The following is a 19132-nucleotide window of genomic DNA, read 5'->3' as shown; positions in this document are numbered from 1 at the left end:
AACCACACTATGTAAATAAAATTAATGATACAAAGTAGGGCTTTGAAAAATCAAACAGATTAAGTTCAGGATACATGTAGTACAAGTGTAGATGCCAAAGTAGATAATAAGACATAGTTTCAGATCTCAAGGAACACAAGTTGTTCTAACATAAGTTGCAGTTCCTTCTTACAAACAACTAAATTAATGACCTACGTGGAAGATTTGTAAGCAGTTTGGTAAAATAACGCTGGCGGAATAAGAAAGGATGGGGGGGAAAGCAGGATGCTAAGAAATGCCAATTCCTTTCATATCACCCAAGACGTGATTATTAGCAACTAGAGAGAAATATAAGAAAAACTTAACCATGAGCAAAGAATCATGGATGATTTTAATTCTTCATTAGACTTTTTAAATAAATTTATTTTAATTGGAGGCTAATTGGTTTGCCATACATTATCATGAATCTGCCACAGGTGTACATGTGTTCCCCATCCTGAACCCTCCACCCACCTCCCTCCCTATACCATCCCTCTGGGTCATCCCAGTGCACCAGGTCTGAGCATCCTGTATCATGCATCGAACCTGGACTGGTGATTCACTTCACATATGATAATATACGTGTTTCAATGCCATTCTCCCAAACCATCCCACCCTCGCCCTCTCTCACAGAGTCCAAGAGAGACGTCTGTGTCTCTTTTGCTGTCTCCCATATAGGGTTATCGTTACCATCTTTCTAAATTCCATATATATGCATTAGTATACTGTATTGGTGTTTTTCTTTCTGGCTTACTTCACTCTTTATAATAGGCTCCAGTTCCATCCATCTCATTAGAACTGATTCAAATGTATTCTTTTTAATGGCTGAGTAATACTCCATTGTGTATATGTACCACAGCTTTCTTATCCATTCATCTGCTGATGGACATCTAGGTTGCTTCCATGTCCTGGCTATTATAAACAGTGCTGCGATGAACATTGGGGTACACGTGTCTCTTTCCCTTCTGGTTTCCTCAGTGTGTATGCCCAGCAGTGGGATTGCTGGATCATAAGGCTTTCTATTTTGTTCCATTGATCAATATTTCTGTCTTTGTGCCAGTACCATACTGTCTTGATAACTGTGGCTTTGTAGTAGAGCCTGAAGTCAGGCAGGTTGATTCCTCCAGTTCCGTTCTTCTTTCTCAAGATAGCTTTGGCTATTCGAGGTTTTTTGTATTTCCATACAAATTGTGAAATTATTTGTTCTAGCTCTGTGAAGAATACCGTTGGTAGCTTGATAGGGATTACATTGAATCTATAAATTGCTTTGGGTAGTATACTCATTTTCACTATATTGATTCTTCCAATCCATGGACATGGTATATTTCTCCATCTATTAGTGTCCTCTTTGATTTCTTTCACCAGTGTTTTATAGTTTTCTATATATATAGGTCCTTAGTTTCTTTAGGTAGATATATCCAGAAAAATAAATGACCCAATCAAAAAATGGGCCAAAGAACTAAATAGACATTTCTCCAAAGAAGACATACAGATGGCTAACAAACACATGAAAAGATGCTCAACATCACTCATTATCAGAGAAATGCAAATCAAAACCACTATGAGGTACCATTTCACACCAGTCAGAATGGCTGCGATCCAAAAGTCTATAAGCAATAAATGCTGGAGAGGGTGTGGAGAAAAGTGAACCCTCTTACACTGTTGGTGGAATGCAAACTAGTACAGCCACTATGGAGAACAGTGTGGAGATTCCTTAAAAAACTGGAAATAGAACTGCCTTATGACCCAGCAATCCCACTGCTGGGCATACACACTGAGGAAACCAGAAGGGAAAGAGACACGTGTACCCCAATGTTCATCGCAGCACTGTTTATAATAGCCAGGACATGGAAGCAACCTAGATGTCCATCAGCAGATGAATGGATAAGAAAGCTGTGGTACATATACACAATGGAGTATTACTCAGCCATTAAAAAGAATACATTTGAATCAGTTCTAATGAGATGGATGAAACTGGAGCCTATTATAAAGAGTGAAGTAAGCCAGAAAGAAAAACACCAATACAGTATACTAATGCATATATATGGAATTTAGAAAGATGCTAACAATAACTCTGTGTACGAGACAGCAAAAGAGACACTGAGGTATAGAACAGTCTTATGGACTCTGTGGGAGAGGGAGAGGGTGGGAAGATTTGGGAGTATGGCATTGAAACATGTATAATATCATGTATGAAATGAGTCACCAGTCCAGGTTCGATGCACGATACTGGATGCTTGGGGCTGGTGCGCTGGGACGACCCAGAAGGGATGGTATGGGGAGGGAGGAGGGAGGAGGGTTCGGGATGGGGAACACATGTATACCTGTAGCGGGTTCATTTCGATATTTGGCAAAACTAATACAATATTGTAAAGTTTAAAAATAAAATAAAATTTTTTTAAAAAAAGGAAAAAAAAAGAAACTATATATGTAAGGAGTTATAAAAATATGGATCTAAAAAAACCATTTGATGACTTCTAAAAGAATTATTGTTTCATAAACTCAAAATACCTTATAGACAGTATCTATGAAGCGCAAGTCATTCTTTGCTAGGAGCTCAATGTTCGAGTCGACCAGAAGTTCTGCTACATAGGGTGAGTATGAGGTAAGGGAATAGCTGATGATGGGCAGAGAGGCTGCTGTATCTCCCTTTACCAAACTGTATGGAAAAAAAGAAGAAAGATTTTTAATATGCTTAATTCCACAATGAAAAGCTGTTAAAAACTCATAATTTAACATAACAGCCATAATAATTAGGGGATGCACGAGACCCTTCAGATTCTACCCCCTACTCTAAACCAGTGCAGCCAAATTACTATGAAACAAAAACTCTTCAGCATCAATACCAACAGTCTGTTTATCACAATACTTATTGATTTTCCAAAGACTAGCCTTACTTGATCTAGTCTATTTTCTCCTACCAATACAGCAAATGTACCTCCTTACAGTACACAAGTAGGCTTTACGGTTTTGCAAACATTCTCATATTACCTCACTTACTCTCTATCATAAACCTCCAAGAGAAAAATACTATGAATTCTAAGTTACAGATGAAGATATCAGGGCTGGAAAAGGCACCACTGCTAACAAGGTTGACCAGTTTACGATCTTCCCCTGACAGCAGGCTCATTTGGAATCTACCTTGTTAGATTATGCTAATTCTTCTAGCCTAGAATAGTATGTCTTTCTCTTCAGTTATGTGTCATTCATTCTGTATGAAAAATCCATCCAATCTCAAGCCTTCCATGAAGCCACCTTTCTGACCCACAAGGATCTCTCTAGAACAACTCCCCAGGTGTTCAGGATTAGATGCCTCATGCCCTTGTCTGGTACTGTTGTCTAACTGTCTCCACACATGAATCTCTCTCACCAAGAAGTGCCTTCACTGATTCTCTCTCAACAAAGCACAGCATGTATTTGTTCAACTGATGTAACAATGTACTTACTTCAAATGATTGTTTTCCACAAAATTCAAACATGTACATAAATCTCCCCATCCTGCCCCAAATTTTAAAATAAGGAAGAGAACAAATATGATAACATTACATTTTGTTTTTTCAGGACAAATATAAATTGTTTCTCTTTTATCTTTATGGCTACAATTATAATTTATTCAATGAGAAAACTGCTCTGGCAACTCTGTCTCTCTGTAAGACAGTTCAAAACAGAACATGAAAAGGTACTTTTTTTACAGAAAAATCTATTTTATGAACATTATAATAGAAAACAGCCAGTCTGTAATGAATACCTCTTTTGCTAAACAATCTCAAAAATCTTGGTTATCCAGTTTCCATGGACTTAAGACTAGAAATAGTAAGAAAAACAGAAAAACAGATACTATAAATTGGCAAGCCAACACAAAAAACAACAGATGTCAGGATAAAACTTTAAAAAGGGAAAAAAGTATAAAGAACCCAAAATACGTGGAGGGAGGGTGCGTGTGTGTGTGTGTGTGTGTGTGAGGCCAAGGAAAGCAATCTGAAGCAGCAAGATAGTGTTACCTCCCCCAACCCCATGTCAATAAACCCTGCAGACATTACTACATTATAAAATAATCTAAACTTGTTCTTAATGATAAGCATAGGTCAATAAGAAAAATCAAATGTTTGAATGCTATATTCAGAATACAGGAGAATAATCAGTATATTTCAGAATTATTTCTATCCAAAATGCCTTTTAATATGTTAATGTTTAAAAGTGGGAAGAAGAAAATGTGGTTACTCAAACTGATTAGTCCCTGCAAGTCTGGACAATAGAGATGTCCCCGTTTTGAGAAACCAATATATGACCAGTACATAGTATGGGAGCAGATTAGGGAATAACCTGCTTCTCAGAAATGATGTTCATAACAGTCATCTGAGCTAAACTTTCCCTAGTCTCTTCACTACCCTTTCGACGGCAGCCTTCTCTTAGTTTTCCCTGGTTCACAATCAGTTCTAATGAGGTGGATGAAACTGGAGCTGATTATACAGACTGAAGTAAGCCAGAAAGAAAAACACCAATACAGTATACTAACACATATATATGGAATTTAGAAAGATGGTAACGATAACCCTGTATGCGAGACAGCAAAAGAGACAAAGATGTCTAGAACAGTTTTTTGGACTCTGTGGGAGAGGGCGACGGTGAGATGATTTGGGAGAATGGCACTGAAACACGTATATCATATGTGAATCGCCAGTCCAGGTTCGATGCATGACACAGGAAGCTTGGGGCTGGTGCACTGGGATGACCCAGAGGGATGGTATGGGAGGGAGGTGGGAGGTGGGGTTCAGGATGGGGAACACATATGCACCTGTGGCGGATTCATGTTGATGTATGGCAAAACCAATACAATATTGTAATTAGCCTCCAATTAAAATAAATAAATTTAAAGATAATAAAAAAAATATTTAAAAAATAGAATATCTAGGATGCTACTGAGTAGTTGGTTTAACTCAGATTCACTCACTACTTGAACACATACCTAATATGAACTTGTCCCTCAATGCATACATAGAATAAACGTCTAATTAGCTTCTAAGATGTTCCATGCAGTTCTTGAAAGGGGGAGACTGCAGTGAATTGAATAAAAGCACCAGATGTTAAGCTGCATTCTACTGGGAGAAATATTTAATCACTCAGCAATCCCACATAGGAAGGAAAAGAGGTATCAAAGGCTAAAGAATGATAGGAGTGTATATTAGACTAGCAGAATTAGAGAAGAAATGTATGTTGCTATATTTTACAAAGGCAAGTCAGTCATATTTGGACAGTGGAAACTAAAGCAAATGGTTCAAAGCAGGGCTATTAAGTGAGACAGCTTAATAACAATCTTCAAGTATGATATAAGTTGTCATAAGAAATCTGTTAACTAGAATCCTCCAAATCAAAAAGGAATACCACCCAACTAAATGTGGGAGGCTGGTAAACTACAGAATTAATGAAATCCATTATACTTGCATGAGATTAAAAGTTGTACAGAGACCATACCTTATACTTACAATGTTGTGCTTCTACTTCTAAAAGCTGTTTCAAATCTCCTGAGTTGGAATTTTTCATTAATTCCTACTGAGAAACAAACTCCTAACTGTGTTCTAAAATATCTCAGTCACTTGGATGAAAAAAATTAAAGGACCTATATAAAATCTGTATTTTTATTTAGATACTCCTCCCATGTCAAATGTTACCTCACATCATTAGTGAAAATAATACAAAGAAGTTCAATATTGCAGCTTACCCTACACAATCCACCTCTCTAGGATAATTTAGCGAGCGAAGCACTTGTTCTAAGTTCCGTAAGCTTCTTTTTAAGTCACCTGTTGCCATTATTTAACGTTTGATTCAACTCCAGCTTTGAAAATTATCTAATTTTTCACCTAAAAAGAAAAGAAATCCATGAGACATTGTTTAACTCTTTGTATTTCTGAAGCTTATTTAATCTCTTTTGTTCATAGCTCACACACACTTATTGTATTCATTTTAGCTATTTCTCCCCAATTTGTCTTCCCTATTGGTCTGGTATCCTCTATATATTCCTGAATGTCAGATGCACTTTTCCCTTCAATATTTTTTCATTAAAAAAAAAAAGTAAGTTTGCCAGATGTTCACCTTCTTACAATGAGTCTGATATTACCTGTGTGCGTTCTCAGTCATGTCTGACTCTTTATGATCCCATGGACTGTAGCCCTCGAGGCTCCTCTGTCCATAGCATTTTCCAGGCAAGAATACTGGAGTATGTTGCCATTTCCTCCTCCAGGGGAGCTTCCCAACTCAGGGACTAAACCCACATCTCTTGTGCCTCCTGCACTGGCACGCAGATTCTTGACCACTGATATTACACGACACTCTCGCAAATATTTAAATTATGGTACACCAAAGTACCATTTGGGAAGACATATCCCCCTAAAATAATCTCCATCAATGACTATTTTGGCTACTTATAAAGGGTACACAATAAAATCAGTAGGAAATGGAGACAAAGAAATTAAGCACAGGTTTAGTCAGTATTCCCAGGGCTCTGAACTTACATAGCTGTAAATCAGATGGCTTGCTTAAAAAATAAAAATAGATGAGTTTAAAAAAATTCAGGATTCGGCTAATTACATATGGCAGATTAAAATGTATGTTACCTTTATTCCCTTTTCTAAACTCCAGTAAAATGAAAGTAAATGACTAGAAACCATATATATTCATCAGGAAAAAGAAAACCAGAGGGGACTCTGCGTGACAAAATTTTGGAAGATGGAAAACAGATGGATGAGTTAACAACCAACCTAGCAGAGCAAAGTTAGATCAATCCCATTCACCTATTTAGGAGGAAACCGACAACAGCAAGACAGGTTCAGAAATGAGGGTCCTTGATTTTCCTGAGGGGTACAGCCAGGGGCCTGAAATAAGAATGATTATTTGAAGGTTGACATAAGAAGCGACTAAACCCTAGAGACTTACTGTTTCTCTGCTTCCACTCCCTCCCTCCATATATAACCTGCTCTGATAGGCAACTACCTCTGATCCCCAGGTTTATCAATGAGTTTTTAGAATAATCAGCACAACCCACAAAACTGAGTTGGAATTCATTAAAATTTAAAACTTCTACAAAATAAACTGTTAGAGAATGAACAGATAGGTCACAGACAGAATATTTATAAAATACTACTGGATAAAAGACTTATTTCCAAAGTACACAAAGAACTCTAGAGTAAGAAAACAACCCTATTTAAAAATGGGCCTAGTATCTGAAAGTCTCATTAAAGATGTGGTGGTGGTGGTTTAAGTGCGTCCGACTCTTTGCAAACTCATGGTCTGTAGCCTGCCAAGCTCCTCTGTCCACGGGATTTCCCAGGCAAGAATACTGGAGTAGGTTGCCATTTCCTCCTGCAGTGGATCTTTCTTACCTAGGTATCGAACTCCCGTTTCCTACTTGGCAGGCAGATTCTTTACCACTGAGTCACCTGGAAAGCCCCAAAGAAGATATAGATGGCAAATAAGCATGTAGGATGCTCAACATCAAATGTCATTATGCAATTATAAATTTAAAAATGACACCACCGCATATCTTATTATAATGGTTAGAATCCAAAAAACTGACAGTACCAAATGCCTCTGAGAACAGCAACAGGAACTCTCATTTTTGGTCGGTGGGAATGCCAACTGCATAGTCATTTTGGAAGATGGTCTGGCAGACTCTTACAAAGCTAAATGTCACACAATCAGCAGTTGTGCTAGTAAGTATTTACCCAACTGATTTAAAATTTTAAATGTACATACAAGATTCTGCATGGAAATGTTTATAGTAGCTTTCCTCTTAATCATCCAAAACCAAAAGATATTAGGATGTCCTTCAATAGGCAAATGAATTTAAAAAAAAACTAATACATCTATACAACAGTATATTATTCAACAACAAAGAAAGGCAACCAAGACAGAAATGAACCTTAATGCATCTTGCTAAGTAAAAGAAACAAGTTTGAAAAGACTACGCATTGTTTGTTTTCCATTTTATGACTTTCTGGAAAAGGCAAAACTGTAAAGACAATAAAACTAGAGATCATGGCTGCAAGGATTCAGAAGTAAGAAGAAAGATCACAAAGAGTTAATGTGCAAAGCAACCTCACAGAAGGGGAGGGTGAAAAAGCCAAAAGCTAAGTTGACTCTGGAAATGAGAGGCACCTGTAAGACTAAAGGAAGAATGAACTGCACATAAACACTGTACTCCAGTTATAGAGTCATTTCCCATGTACATGTGAGTTATGATGCTTCCACACATATACGCTGCAATTGAACAACTCGGTAAACAGATGGCTGAATAGTAGAAGGTATGATTCTCACTGCTGGATGGGAGTTTACAGAGAAGCAAAGGAAGGCGACTGGAATCAGCCCTGCCTTGTGGATTAGTTCAACGTATCAGTATGAACTCATGTTTACCTTAGTATAGATACAGAAATATGTGCAATGCTAGCTCCCTGGAGAAATGGCCAATTCTCAGACTGAGGGAGGAAATATACAAGATGAGCCTGAGGCTCATTTTATCATTATATCGTTCTAGAAAGTAAAAAAGTACACACAAAACAAAGAAACCAACCCCATACTTGATAGGAGTATGGCATAAGGAATGAAACAGCTTCCAGAGATCAAAGCTGAAACTATCTGAACAACAACAACAAAAATCAGTATAACTCAATGTGAACAAATAAAGAAAAAAAGTCTTATAATGATTTCAACATATGTAAAATAAGCATGTGATAGAATTCAACATTTACAATATTAGGAACAGAAGGGAACTGCTTCCCATCATCTATAGGATATTTACCAAAAAATTCCTGTAAACATCATATGTAAAGGTGAAATATTGAAAGCTTTCTTCCTGAGATGGGGAAAAGGCAAGTTTATTCACTCTTACCATTTCTATTCAATATTGTACTACGGGTCTTAGTACAAAAATACAAGAAAAAAAAAAAAAAAAAACTAAAAAGGAAGAAAATAAAAATGTTACTACTCACAGACTGTATTTGAAAAAATTCAAAAGAAATAAAATGAATTTAGCAAGGTTGCTGGACTGAAGGTCAATATACAAATATTGATTGTATTTCTCTGTATTTCTCAAATAATTTAGAAAATATGTTTAAAAATATACATATAAATAATTCACTAGCCTCAAATATCGTAAATGTGTGAATAAATTCAAAACAGATCTGTAAGACCTCAAACAAAACAAAACAAAAAAACAGAAAACTTTATTGATATAAAGCCCTAAATAAGAGGTCTACATTCAGATCAAGGATTTAAAGACTCAATAAGTTGATCCCATAATTCAATGTATTCCCTCCATCCCATGCCCCACCAAAACACACTGTAGTTTTTTAAAGGTGGAAATTCACAAGCTGATTCTAAAATTTGCATAAATATGCAAAAGATAAACAGAAAATAACACCATGGTGAAAATGATCAAAATTGGAAAATTCAACCATTGGATATAGAGAGTCATTATAAAGTTAAATTTAGAATTATTGAAAATATCTACCAACACAACAATGGAATGGAATAATGCACAGAAATAGACCATGCATATATCAACACTGCTGCTGCTGCTACTAAGTCACTTCAGTCATGTCTGACTCTGTGCGACCCCAGAGACGGCAGCCCACCAGGCTCCCCCATCCCTGGTATTCTCCAGCAAGAACACTGGAGTGGGTTGCCATTTCCTTCTCCGATGCATGAAGGTGAAAAGGGAAAGTGAAGTCGCTCAGTCATGTCTGACTCTTAGCGACCCCATGGACTTCTTGCCTGGAAAATCCCATGGACTGCAGCCTGCCAGGCTCCTCCGTCCATGGGATTTTCCAGGCAAGAAAGTTGATGGAGAACAGCCCTGGAAAATGGATAGTCTTTTTCAATAAATTGTACTGTGTCAACTGAATACCCAGATGGGATAAATAAATCTTGACCTCCTTGATGTAAAGGGAACTTTATATCCTTTACAATCAATTACAGGTTTGTCAAAGATCTAAATGTGAAATATAAGACAGATAGGTTTCTTGGAGATTATAGAATACATGATTCTTCAGGTAGAAAAAGATTTCTGGTCTTAAGACTGATAAAATGAGTCACAATAAATTTTCTATCTTCTGTTCATCGAAAGATACCATTAGAAGAATGGAAAGATAAGTCATTGAGGGGAAGTTGATACTGTCAATATACATAACCAACAAAAAGATTAAAAAAAAAATCCTACAAAGTAATAAGACAGACAACTCAATAGAAAAACAGGAAAGAGATCTGAACAGTAACGTAAACGTGAAAACAACAAAAATGTGAAAAGATATGCAACCTTAATAATCATTAGGAAATTACAAAGTAAACCCAAAGGCAAGGTTGCAAAGCATCTGAAACAGAGCACAATGCTGTGAAAGTGTAAATTTGTACAATGATTTGGGAAACTTATTGCTGCTGCTGCTGCTGTTAGGTCGCTTCAGTCATGTCCGACTCTGTGCAACCCCATAGACGGCAGCCCACCAGGCTTCCCCGTCCCCAGGATGCTCCAGGCAAGAACACTGGAGTGGGTTGCCATTTCCTTCTCCAATGCATGAAAGTGAAAAGTGAAAGGGAAGTTGCTCAGTCGTGTCCAACTCAGCAATCCCATGGACTGCAGCCCACCAGGCTCCTCCGTCCATGGGATTCTCCAGGCAAAAGTACTGGAGTGGGGTGGGAAACTTATTAGTGATATCTAGTAACATACTCAGGGTCCATGAAACAGGAGTATGAGGCCAATGGATACAAATAACAGAATATGTGTGTACTTTTATGTGCACAAAAAGATAACAATATTTGAGATTTTAAATGGTTCATTTTTTTTAATCTCAAAGAAAATAATACCATGGAATTACATTTTTAAATGACTCATTTTATGGCATGGGGCAGGGCTTTCTCTAGACTAAAGGAGGTTATTCCCAAGGGAGGTACCTAAACTAAACAGGTAAACAAATGGTTAAAAACTTTTGCAAGAAAAAGACAACGGGCTTCTAAACTGTAACCAATGAGGCAAAGCTCAGTAACACACTTCAAAATATCTAGTATTTATAACTGTCCAAATATATAACAATACCTTGAGTACTGAATCCTCTGGGAATGCTGCTCCTCTCAAATGAAGTCACTGACATTAAAAACAAAACACAACAATCCATAAATCAGGGGAACTAGAGTCAGCATGATCATGTCCCCCTGGTCAACATCTCAGCAGTTGCCTAGGGTACAAATCACCTTCTCACACACCTTTTCTGTATCTATATATAACCTGAGATGGGGTACAAATGTGCAAAATCCTAAATTTAGTAAACTTTCTATATTAAGCCACTACTGTAATTCTGTACCCTTTCCTTCTCTTAAACACAGTATCTTTTTCCTTATAGCTCAGCTGGTAAAGAATCGTCTCCAATGCAGAATACCCAGGTTAGATTCCTGGATTGGGAAGATCCCCTGGAGAAGGGATAGGTTACCCACTGAAGTATTCTTGGGCTTCCCTTGTGACTCAGTTGGTAAATAAGCTGCCTGTAATGCAGGAAACCTGGGATTGATCCCTGGGTTGGGAAGATCCCCTGGAGAAGAGAAAGGCTACCCACTCCAGTATTCTGGCCTGGAGAATTCCATTGACTGTATAAGTCCATGGGGTCACAAAGAGTCCAGTGCAACTCTCACTTCCTGTTCCAAGTCTCCCCTCCTTTATCCACACGGTAAAGAACACATTATTGAACATACTTTTAAATGCCCATATGTGAGTTTTAGTCAATATTTTCCAGCCAATCAACCACTTCAACTAAGTATTTACATTTTTAAGCAGAGGAAATTTCAAGTGTGTCAAATGCAAAAAAAACTAGAAAAAAAAGGAAGTCATTCTAAAAATCACTTTCAACAATATATTGGCCAAGAAAGATCAACCTTATTTAACATCTTTCAGGATAACTGGCGGAATATATGTACATAGGGAAGCAGTTAAGGATGACTTCCCAAGACCAGCCTTAATTTTCTTGGAAAAGATGAAGTGGGAATTAATCTGGCTGTTGACTGCAAAAAATATATATAGTTTTGGGTGTTGTCACTGGCCAATATAGTAAGTCTAAGTTTGGTAAGTTCCAGACCCAGGTGCACGTGCTAAGTTGCTTCAGTCGCCTCCGACTCTTTGCAACTCCATGGGGTGTAGTCTGCCAGGCTCCTCTATCCCTGGGATTCTCCAGGCAAGAATACTGGAGTGAGTTGCCATGCCTTCCTCCAGGGAATCCTCCCCACCCAGGAATAGAACCTGAGTCTCTTACCTTCTCCTTTACTGGCAGGTGGGTTCTTTACTGCTCATGCCACCTGGGAAGCCTCCAGACCCATGTACCTTAATCAATTCTTCTAGGGGCACCTTTTCTCCTAAGACATTTCTATTAACTTTAGTATAAATTTTATCTCTTTCCACAGACTTCTTTTAACCCTTTTTGAGGTATATTCTGTCTCTGTGATACATGAAATTTTGTTTTATTTAACACTTTATGGTATCTTTCCTTTCTCTTAAGTCCTGTAACATATATTAATGTCTCATTATTTCTACCTCTGGTAATGGAATTTCTGACAACAAAGTATGTCCCTGGAACACATCCTCTTCTGTATCAGCAGAATAAATATTCTGAAGAAGAGTATGATAAAAGTACAGCTGGGATCTGTAGGTGAGGAAGATAAGTGATAAAATAGGAAAGAAAAAAATTAAAGGATTAAGAAAATTGAGTATTACAGAAAAAAAATTACAGCTACTGCTCTACATTTACATGGAAGGCTCTACAGTTTATTATAAAACTGAAAAACACTAAAAATTAAGACATTAACAAAAAGCCAATCTAGGAATTGTGCACATTTTAACACAGTAGTTTCAGACATGAAAAATAACTTTTTAGGAAGTCACTTAACATTTTCACTTTATAACACTTATAAAAAGAAATTAAAAGACAAAGGCATATACCACTCAGCTTGTAGCAGATTCAACCACTAAAATGGTCTCAATATTGCTTCCTAGCTTCCTCCAGAATTCTCTGCTACAAGTTAGATCTGCCCCACTGTATTACAGGAGGCATCGTGAAAATGGTATAAAACAGCAGTTTAAGACGATTAATCTAATTCAGTCTCACTGCCACTAAAAGTCATTAAATGATACCTCCCAATGGAATGCCAATGAACTCAGTGATTTTTGTTCAGAATGAAGCAATTAAACCATTGTTGTAAGGACTATGGTTGATGACTAAGGGTTTGTGACAGCCATTGATATTATCTATTAAAAGTAATAGAGGAGAAAATTGGGAGAAACGGGGAGTAAGGGTCAAGTATATAACTCTGCGGGATAGCTGTGTTCATATATAAAACCGTGTAAAGGTCTGTGGATAATTTTAGAAAAAGTCTACTACAGCCCTGATTCCAGAATCCGAATTTCAGTATTTTTTTCTCCTAGTAACGAAAAAATCCAGTCCTGTATGAAAGTGAAGTACTTTTTCTTTCCCCCTGAAATACTCGGGAAAGGTAAAACAAGGAAAACATCAACTATCCTCAGCTCTTCCCTCTCATCAGTATTTCCGAGGAGCCGGATTGCTCAGCTCAGAGGCTCCAAAAAGAGGAATCGGTCCGTCCAGGACCCTAAGTCATAACCTATCTGAGAGGATGAGCTCTTCCCACTTGGACGTTATCAAAAGGATACCCGAGTCGGGTTCATGGGCAAGGCACATCTAGGGCTCTCCTCCTCCCACTTAATTTAAAAGGATAAGACAGAGCTGTTTACTTCCACCTCTCCCAGGCCTTCGGTTAGGGCAGCGAAGAGAGGCGACCCCCGCCAAATCCCGGGCGCAGCCCCGTCGGCTCCCCCGCGCTCACCCAGAACGGCCCAGCAAAGAAAGGGCTCCGAAGGCCTCTGGCCCCGCACAACGGGCAAAGGAGGTGGTAGCATATGCAACCCGAGAACCCCGGGAGCCCAGCCTCCAGCAACTAGTCCCTGCGGCCCGACGCCGCTGCCGGGGCGCGCTTCTCGCGCCGACCGTTTGTATTCCGAGCACCGCTGCAGGATCTTCAAAGCTCTCGGTTCCTCCACGTCCCTGGATTCTCCGCCGCAGATTCCACAGGATGTCTATCTAGAGCCCTTGGAAGACTAGTCCTGCCGAGAGGTTTTTCTACATTCAGTCAGATCCCAAGGTGCAGATTGGAAGTCTGCCCAGTTCTGAGGCTCAGAGGGCCTCGAACTGGAAAGTGAGAAGCCGAGACGCCGTGGCGAATCGTAGACCATGGAGATGAAAATACTTTCTGAAGCCTCTGAACCCTGACGTCACTTCCGGCAACAATAGGAAACGTCAAAACTCGGCCGCTGAGGGGGCCGCAGCTTGAGGCTCTCTGAGTTCGGAAGGATCCGGTCCTGTTTCTGGGATTCTCCCCTACCTCACTTCCACCGGCGTGAACAAGTGAAGTTTGAACCGGCTTCTCCATGGCCTGGGCGCCCGTTCCCGGCTGAATCGTTTTCTTTTTGGCTGAAAGCCCCCGCCCAGAGGCCGATTCGTCGCGGCGGCGGTGGTATCGCAGGTCGCTCAGGTAAGGGCGTTACCCTACGTATTTCATAGCTCTTGAGTCTCTTCCCTGTACACCCCTACTTTTCTCCTCGGAAATAATGACAACCGATGCTTACCAGTTGGCAGAAACTTGCCAACCTGTAAGACTTTGGGGCCAATGACAGAGCAAAACATCTTGAGTGACAGCGGTGCTGGCTAATTAAAATAAGGAATCCGTGTCAGGAGGCGGGAGTAGGTGTGTTCTTGTGTTCCTAGGTCACTGGGGTGTAGGTCAACTTGGGACCCCAGGTAGGGTCCGGCTTCACTCTGAAATAAAGCCGGGAAAAAGCAGAGGTTACTCTTCTAGCCCAGATGTAGCTTTTAAGTAGAGTGGGTTTGGGGGGGTTCATAAGCACAGTTTTCGATTTCTTACATACTTTCTAGTAACATGAATGGAAAACACTAACATACAGTTAATGTCACGATGGATTGCTAGCTGCTTTAGCTGTTAAACTTTGGTTATAAACTTGGCAAATTCTTAATTTGTCGTCTCGTTTTTCTCTGTGACTGGGCTCTAGTTTCTTACATGGCTGCTCAATTAAATATTATTAAAAGTGGATGAAATCACAAATGGATCCCAATCCTCAGTCAATTAAGGGTTTTACTTTAGGTTTTGTGTATATTTAACAATTTAATCTTTGAATCTACTTCTTCTAACAACTGGAGTTTTTATTTTCAGGGATCCCAGATGTTTCTCTCCATATCAATAGATCATGAACTTTATTACTGTAAAGCTAAGCTAATTTAGTTTTCCATTTCAGCTTTCCTTGTTTTTTTTTTAAGTTTGGAGTTGGTGACCATATTTCTGGGATAGAGGGGATTTTTACCACCTAAGAAAATGGTTTCCAAAATTGAGAAGATATCAGAATGAGAAATAAGTTTTATTCTATTTTCAGGTTGAGTAGGAAGCTTGCAATTTTTATCCAAATAACTTGACAGTTTGTCTGAGGTATTGTACACACTGTGGCACTGGGCTTTCCCTCAAGTGAGCAGTCTAAGAGAGTGAGCACCCAAAACTCTCTCTAGTTTTTTATAACCTAGTATCGGAAGTTGCCTCCTTTCATTACTGCTGCCAACTGCCATATTCTTTTGTTAGAAGTGAGTCAGTAAATCCAACTCAGTCATTGTGGAAAGAATTACACAAGGGCATAAATCCCAGGGAGCAAGGGTCTTTAGGAGCCATCTTAGAGGCAGCTTAACACAGTTACCCTGGCTGATAACTTTTAGGAGTTAATAGGAATAACTGAGCAAAATTATATCCAAGAGAAATGCCTGGTTATAATGAAACAGGCCAACTTAGACAAGAATTTTCCTTCTTGAAAAGGTTTTTTTTTTTTTTTTTTTGGAGGTGGGGAGAGTTGTGTAGGGGGTCTTTTTTCCTACTGATTACATAAAGAAAGGCTTATTGTTTTTCTTGGAAAACTGCCTGAGAAATGGCATGTGTGAGAGGAAGGTTTGTCTTTTAAGGATATACATGAGCAGAGTACCTCATAACTGGAGATTATGTATTCCTTACCGATTGCTATTTTTCATGGTTGAAATGATTGCAAAATAAACATGGGCAAAGATAGTTTTTAAGGTGGAAAGAAGTTAGGAAAAGCTAGAGGTGAGCCTTTCTAGTGTAGAAAGAATGTGGCATGTCTATGTTGGTATGAGAGCAAATAGGGATAGGAGAGGTGTGTCTGAGAACAGAACCACGTTTGTGTGTTTGTTTTTAAGCATTATTAGATGTCAGGTTACATTCTTTCAGCACTACTGGATGCATATCACCAGAACAGATTTTGTCAGTGAACCAAATAAGCTTATTAGACGTGAAAGGTATAGGCTTCAGGGTTTATTATTTTGGCTTTGACCCACTGTAAAATTGCCTATGCTTCTTCCAATTTTGAAAGATGTTGTCAATCCTTAGTAAAGCATTGTTCAAGTTTATCTTTTAAACTTCAGGTGCTTAACACTAGCCAGTGTAAATTTTCAAATTGTAGATTTGGCTTTTAAAATGTTGCTCCCTATCAGGTTAACATACTTCGTTTGTAGTAGAATATAGCCAATTAACTAATGTACTTGTAGGCCCTTAGATGTCTGCCAAATTTTAAACAGGTGCTTGCAAAAATAACACAGTTGAAATACTTCATTCATAAAAAATATTTTATGGTAATAACTAGATAAGCTAAGCCATGCATCATAATTTATTATACCTCTGATCGGTTTAATAGGGAATGTTTTGTGCTTTTGAATAGGTTAAAAATAATTATTTTCCTTACTTCAAGTATGCTGCTAAGTCACTTCAGTCGTGTCCGACTCTGTGCGACCCCATAGACGGCAGCCCACTAGGCACCCCCGTCCCTGGGATTCTCCAGGCAAGAACACTGGAGTGGGTTGCCATTTCCTTCTCCAATGCACAAAAGTGAAAAGTGAAAGTGAAGTCACTCAGTCGTGTCCAAGCAATGAATTACCAAGAAATTATCTTTACTTTGATCACAGAGCATTGAAGTTAGTCATTCAAATTCACAAATTTATCGTTCATTACTTAACCAATGGCTATATACAAGTCTGTTTTTCCCCCTACATTTTGATTCAGATTTGAAAATTGAGGGTAATCCATTGGCTGATATAATAATGTGTCAAAATCATTAATATGAAGTCTGTGGATTATTTGTCTACCTCATGTTGCATTTTCATTGATTATTTTACTTAATATTTTAAAACAACTTAGTGAATACATCCACTTCTAGAAATTTATGTTCCCCATTTATTTTTTTTTCCTCATGATTTTGTTTTTCTGATATTTATTGACATAGATTCTATGGTAAAACTTGAATGAGTTTATATTCTATTTAGGGCAAATGTTTTTATGATGGAGAGATGAGAAAAGACATTTGGTTTCAAGTTTAGGCAGCAGGTTTGGTTTAGGTCTATGATCAGCAATTTGTGTATTCTGCAAGAACAGGTTGCAGAGGATTTCATAAGCTATTTGAAAGAAGGAACATGATTTCAGCAGGTGAGCCATGCTTGAAGAACCCCTGTTTGCTTATGCTGAGCAGTAATTTGTAGGAGTCACGAACATAGGGAAAAGACACAGAAAGGATAGATGCTAAATACACACGTACATGCACACACACATCCATCTCTATCACCTCTTCATTTTGTTTTAATTTTTCGGATATTCTCATCTTTAGAGGATCACAGAATTTTATAGCTAAAAGAGAACTTAGAGATCATCAAGTTCAAAACTCTCTTTATAGGTGAGGAAAGTGAAACTTCGAGTATTGTGCCTTGTAGTCACAAGTTGAAGGAGCCTGAATAATGCACACATTTTGTGTTAGTCTGTTTTCACTGTTAGATGTTTTCTCATCTCACTTCTGACTTTTCTATTGGCTGCTGTCAGTATTTATTTTATTTTAGGGACTTCCCTGGCCCTCCAGTGGTTAAGACTTTATGCACCCAATGCAGGGGTCACAGGTTGGATCCCTGGTTGGGGAACTAAGATCCCACATGCTGCAGGGCATGGCCAAAAATAAAATTAAAAATATATTTATTTTGTTTGATACTTTGTCTTTATTTCTTTAAAAGTATGTCAGTAACAATGACAGTTTTTGTTTTGTCTTTTTAATTCCACAACTCTGATGAGTGGCCTTGTGGTCAGTGGGCATGGAGTGTGCTGTGCCCTGAGGGTTGGGAATGTGCTGCCATGACCACTGCTGATACAATTGGGTCGAGTAAAGAGTGCAGTCAGTGCAACTAAAAAATAATGCTGGTGAGAAATTCAATAAATTTATTTTACTCAAAAATTAAAACAGACAGTGGAACATCTCTCTGCAAAAGAAGCTGAAGAAATAAGTGAAATTGAATAAGCCCCCAATTCTCTGCTTTTTGGTTACATTTTAAGTGACATATCTTAATTTTTACACTTGTTTAGATACCATTTGGTAACATTCATTATAGAATCAAATTAAACAACAGGATAAAAAACCTTCAGAAAACAGTGATATTGTAAATCTTTTTTGATTTAAAAAAAACTACAAATGGTATGCCTTTTACTAACAAAAAACTGCTCTTGCAGGACCAGATCTTTAAATTTAATGAGTGGGGTTTTTTTTTTTTTTTTATGTGTTTAATGTACCCTGTGACCTCTTAGTACTTAGCTGTTTCCCTTTTCTCCTTAGAAGGACCTCCTTGTGGACTTACCCTCCTTCATTTCTCTACAGTTGTTGCCTTTCAAATTTAGAAGTGTGCTTGGTTATCAGGTTTTTTTTTTCTTTTCTTTTTCCCCCCTCTCCTCAGTCTGTTTTAAACTACCTTGGTGGTCTGTTCTTTTGGAAAAAGAGAAATAAATGCTGGGGCTGCCAATTTGGTTATAAATGTGGAAAATATTTTCTCACAGAATCTCCCATGTTCTTATGCAATCACATGATAACACTTAGAAAGTAACTAAAAATCTGGTTACTTCCTAGTTGGAAAAAAATTTTGAAAATTTCCAAGGCAATATAAAGGAGTGAATTTCCTCATTTGGTACACAGAGTTTTAGA

At 38.2% G+C, this 19132-nt stretch overlaps 2 protein-coding genes across 52 annotated transcripts in view; one reads left to right on the top strand and one right to left on the bottom strand.

Moving 5' to 3' along the window:
* CEP44 (centrosomal protein 44) overlaps positions 1 to 14104 on the bottom strand; it is a 37530-nt gene extending 23426 nt beyond the window's left edge. For 5 of the 50 annotated variants that reach the window (XM_086414707.1, XM_086414660.1, XM_086414678.1 and 2 more), the window contains exons 1-5: positions 13885 to 14104; positions 12581 to 12689; positions 11099 to 11146; positions 5738 to 5876; positions 2530 to 2677 (exon numbers count right to left, since the gene is read on the bottom strand). Coding sequence is in view for 45 of the 50 variants with exons in the window: in XM_086414660.1 (XP_086270786.1) it covers positions 2530 to 2677; positions 5738 to 5826 (237 nt within the window). In the remaining 5 variants the exon portion in view is untranslated. Of the gene's footprint in view, positions 1 to 2529; positions 2678 to 5737; positions 5877 to 6773; positions 6888 to 7394; positions 7452 to 11098; positions 11147 to 12302; positions 12690 to 13884 lie in introns of those variants that run through there. The other 45 variants (XM_086414662.1, XM_086414680.1, XM_086414710.1 and 42 more) reach the window with 16 other exon arrangements.
* A 227-nt stretch (positions 14105 to 14331) lies between these two features.
* The window catches only part of FBXO8 (F-box protein 8), a 39493-nt gene continuing 34692 nt past the window's right edge, over positions 14332 to 19132 (top strand). For both annotated transcript variants that reach the window (XM_086414712.1, XM_086414715.1), the window contains exon 1: positions 14332 to 14589. The gene's annotated coding sequence lies outside the window, so the exon portion shown is untranslated. The remainder of the gene's footprint in view (positions 14590 to 19132) is intronic.

Source organism: Bos grunniens, chromosome 8 (assembly GCF_055505025.1).
Source record: "Bos grunniens cultivar Pamir isolate PY7600 chromosome 8, Bosgru_T2T1.0, whole genome shotgun sequence".
NCBI lineage: Eukaryota > Metazoa > Chordata > Mammalia > Artiodactyla > Bovidae > Bos > Bos grunniens.
Note: the sequence above shows the minus strand (reverse complement) of the source record. Positions and strands in the feature narration are given on the sequence as shown.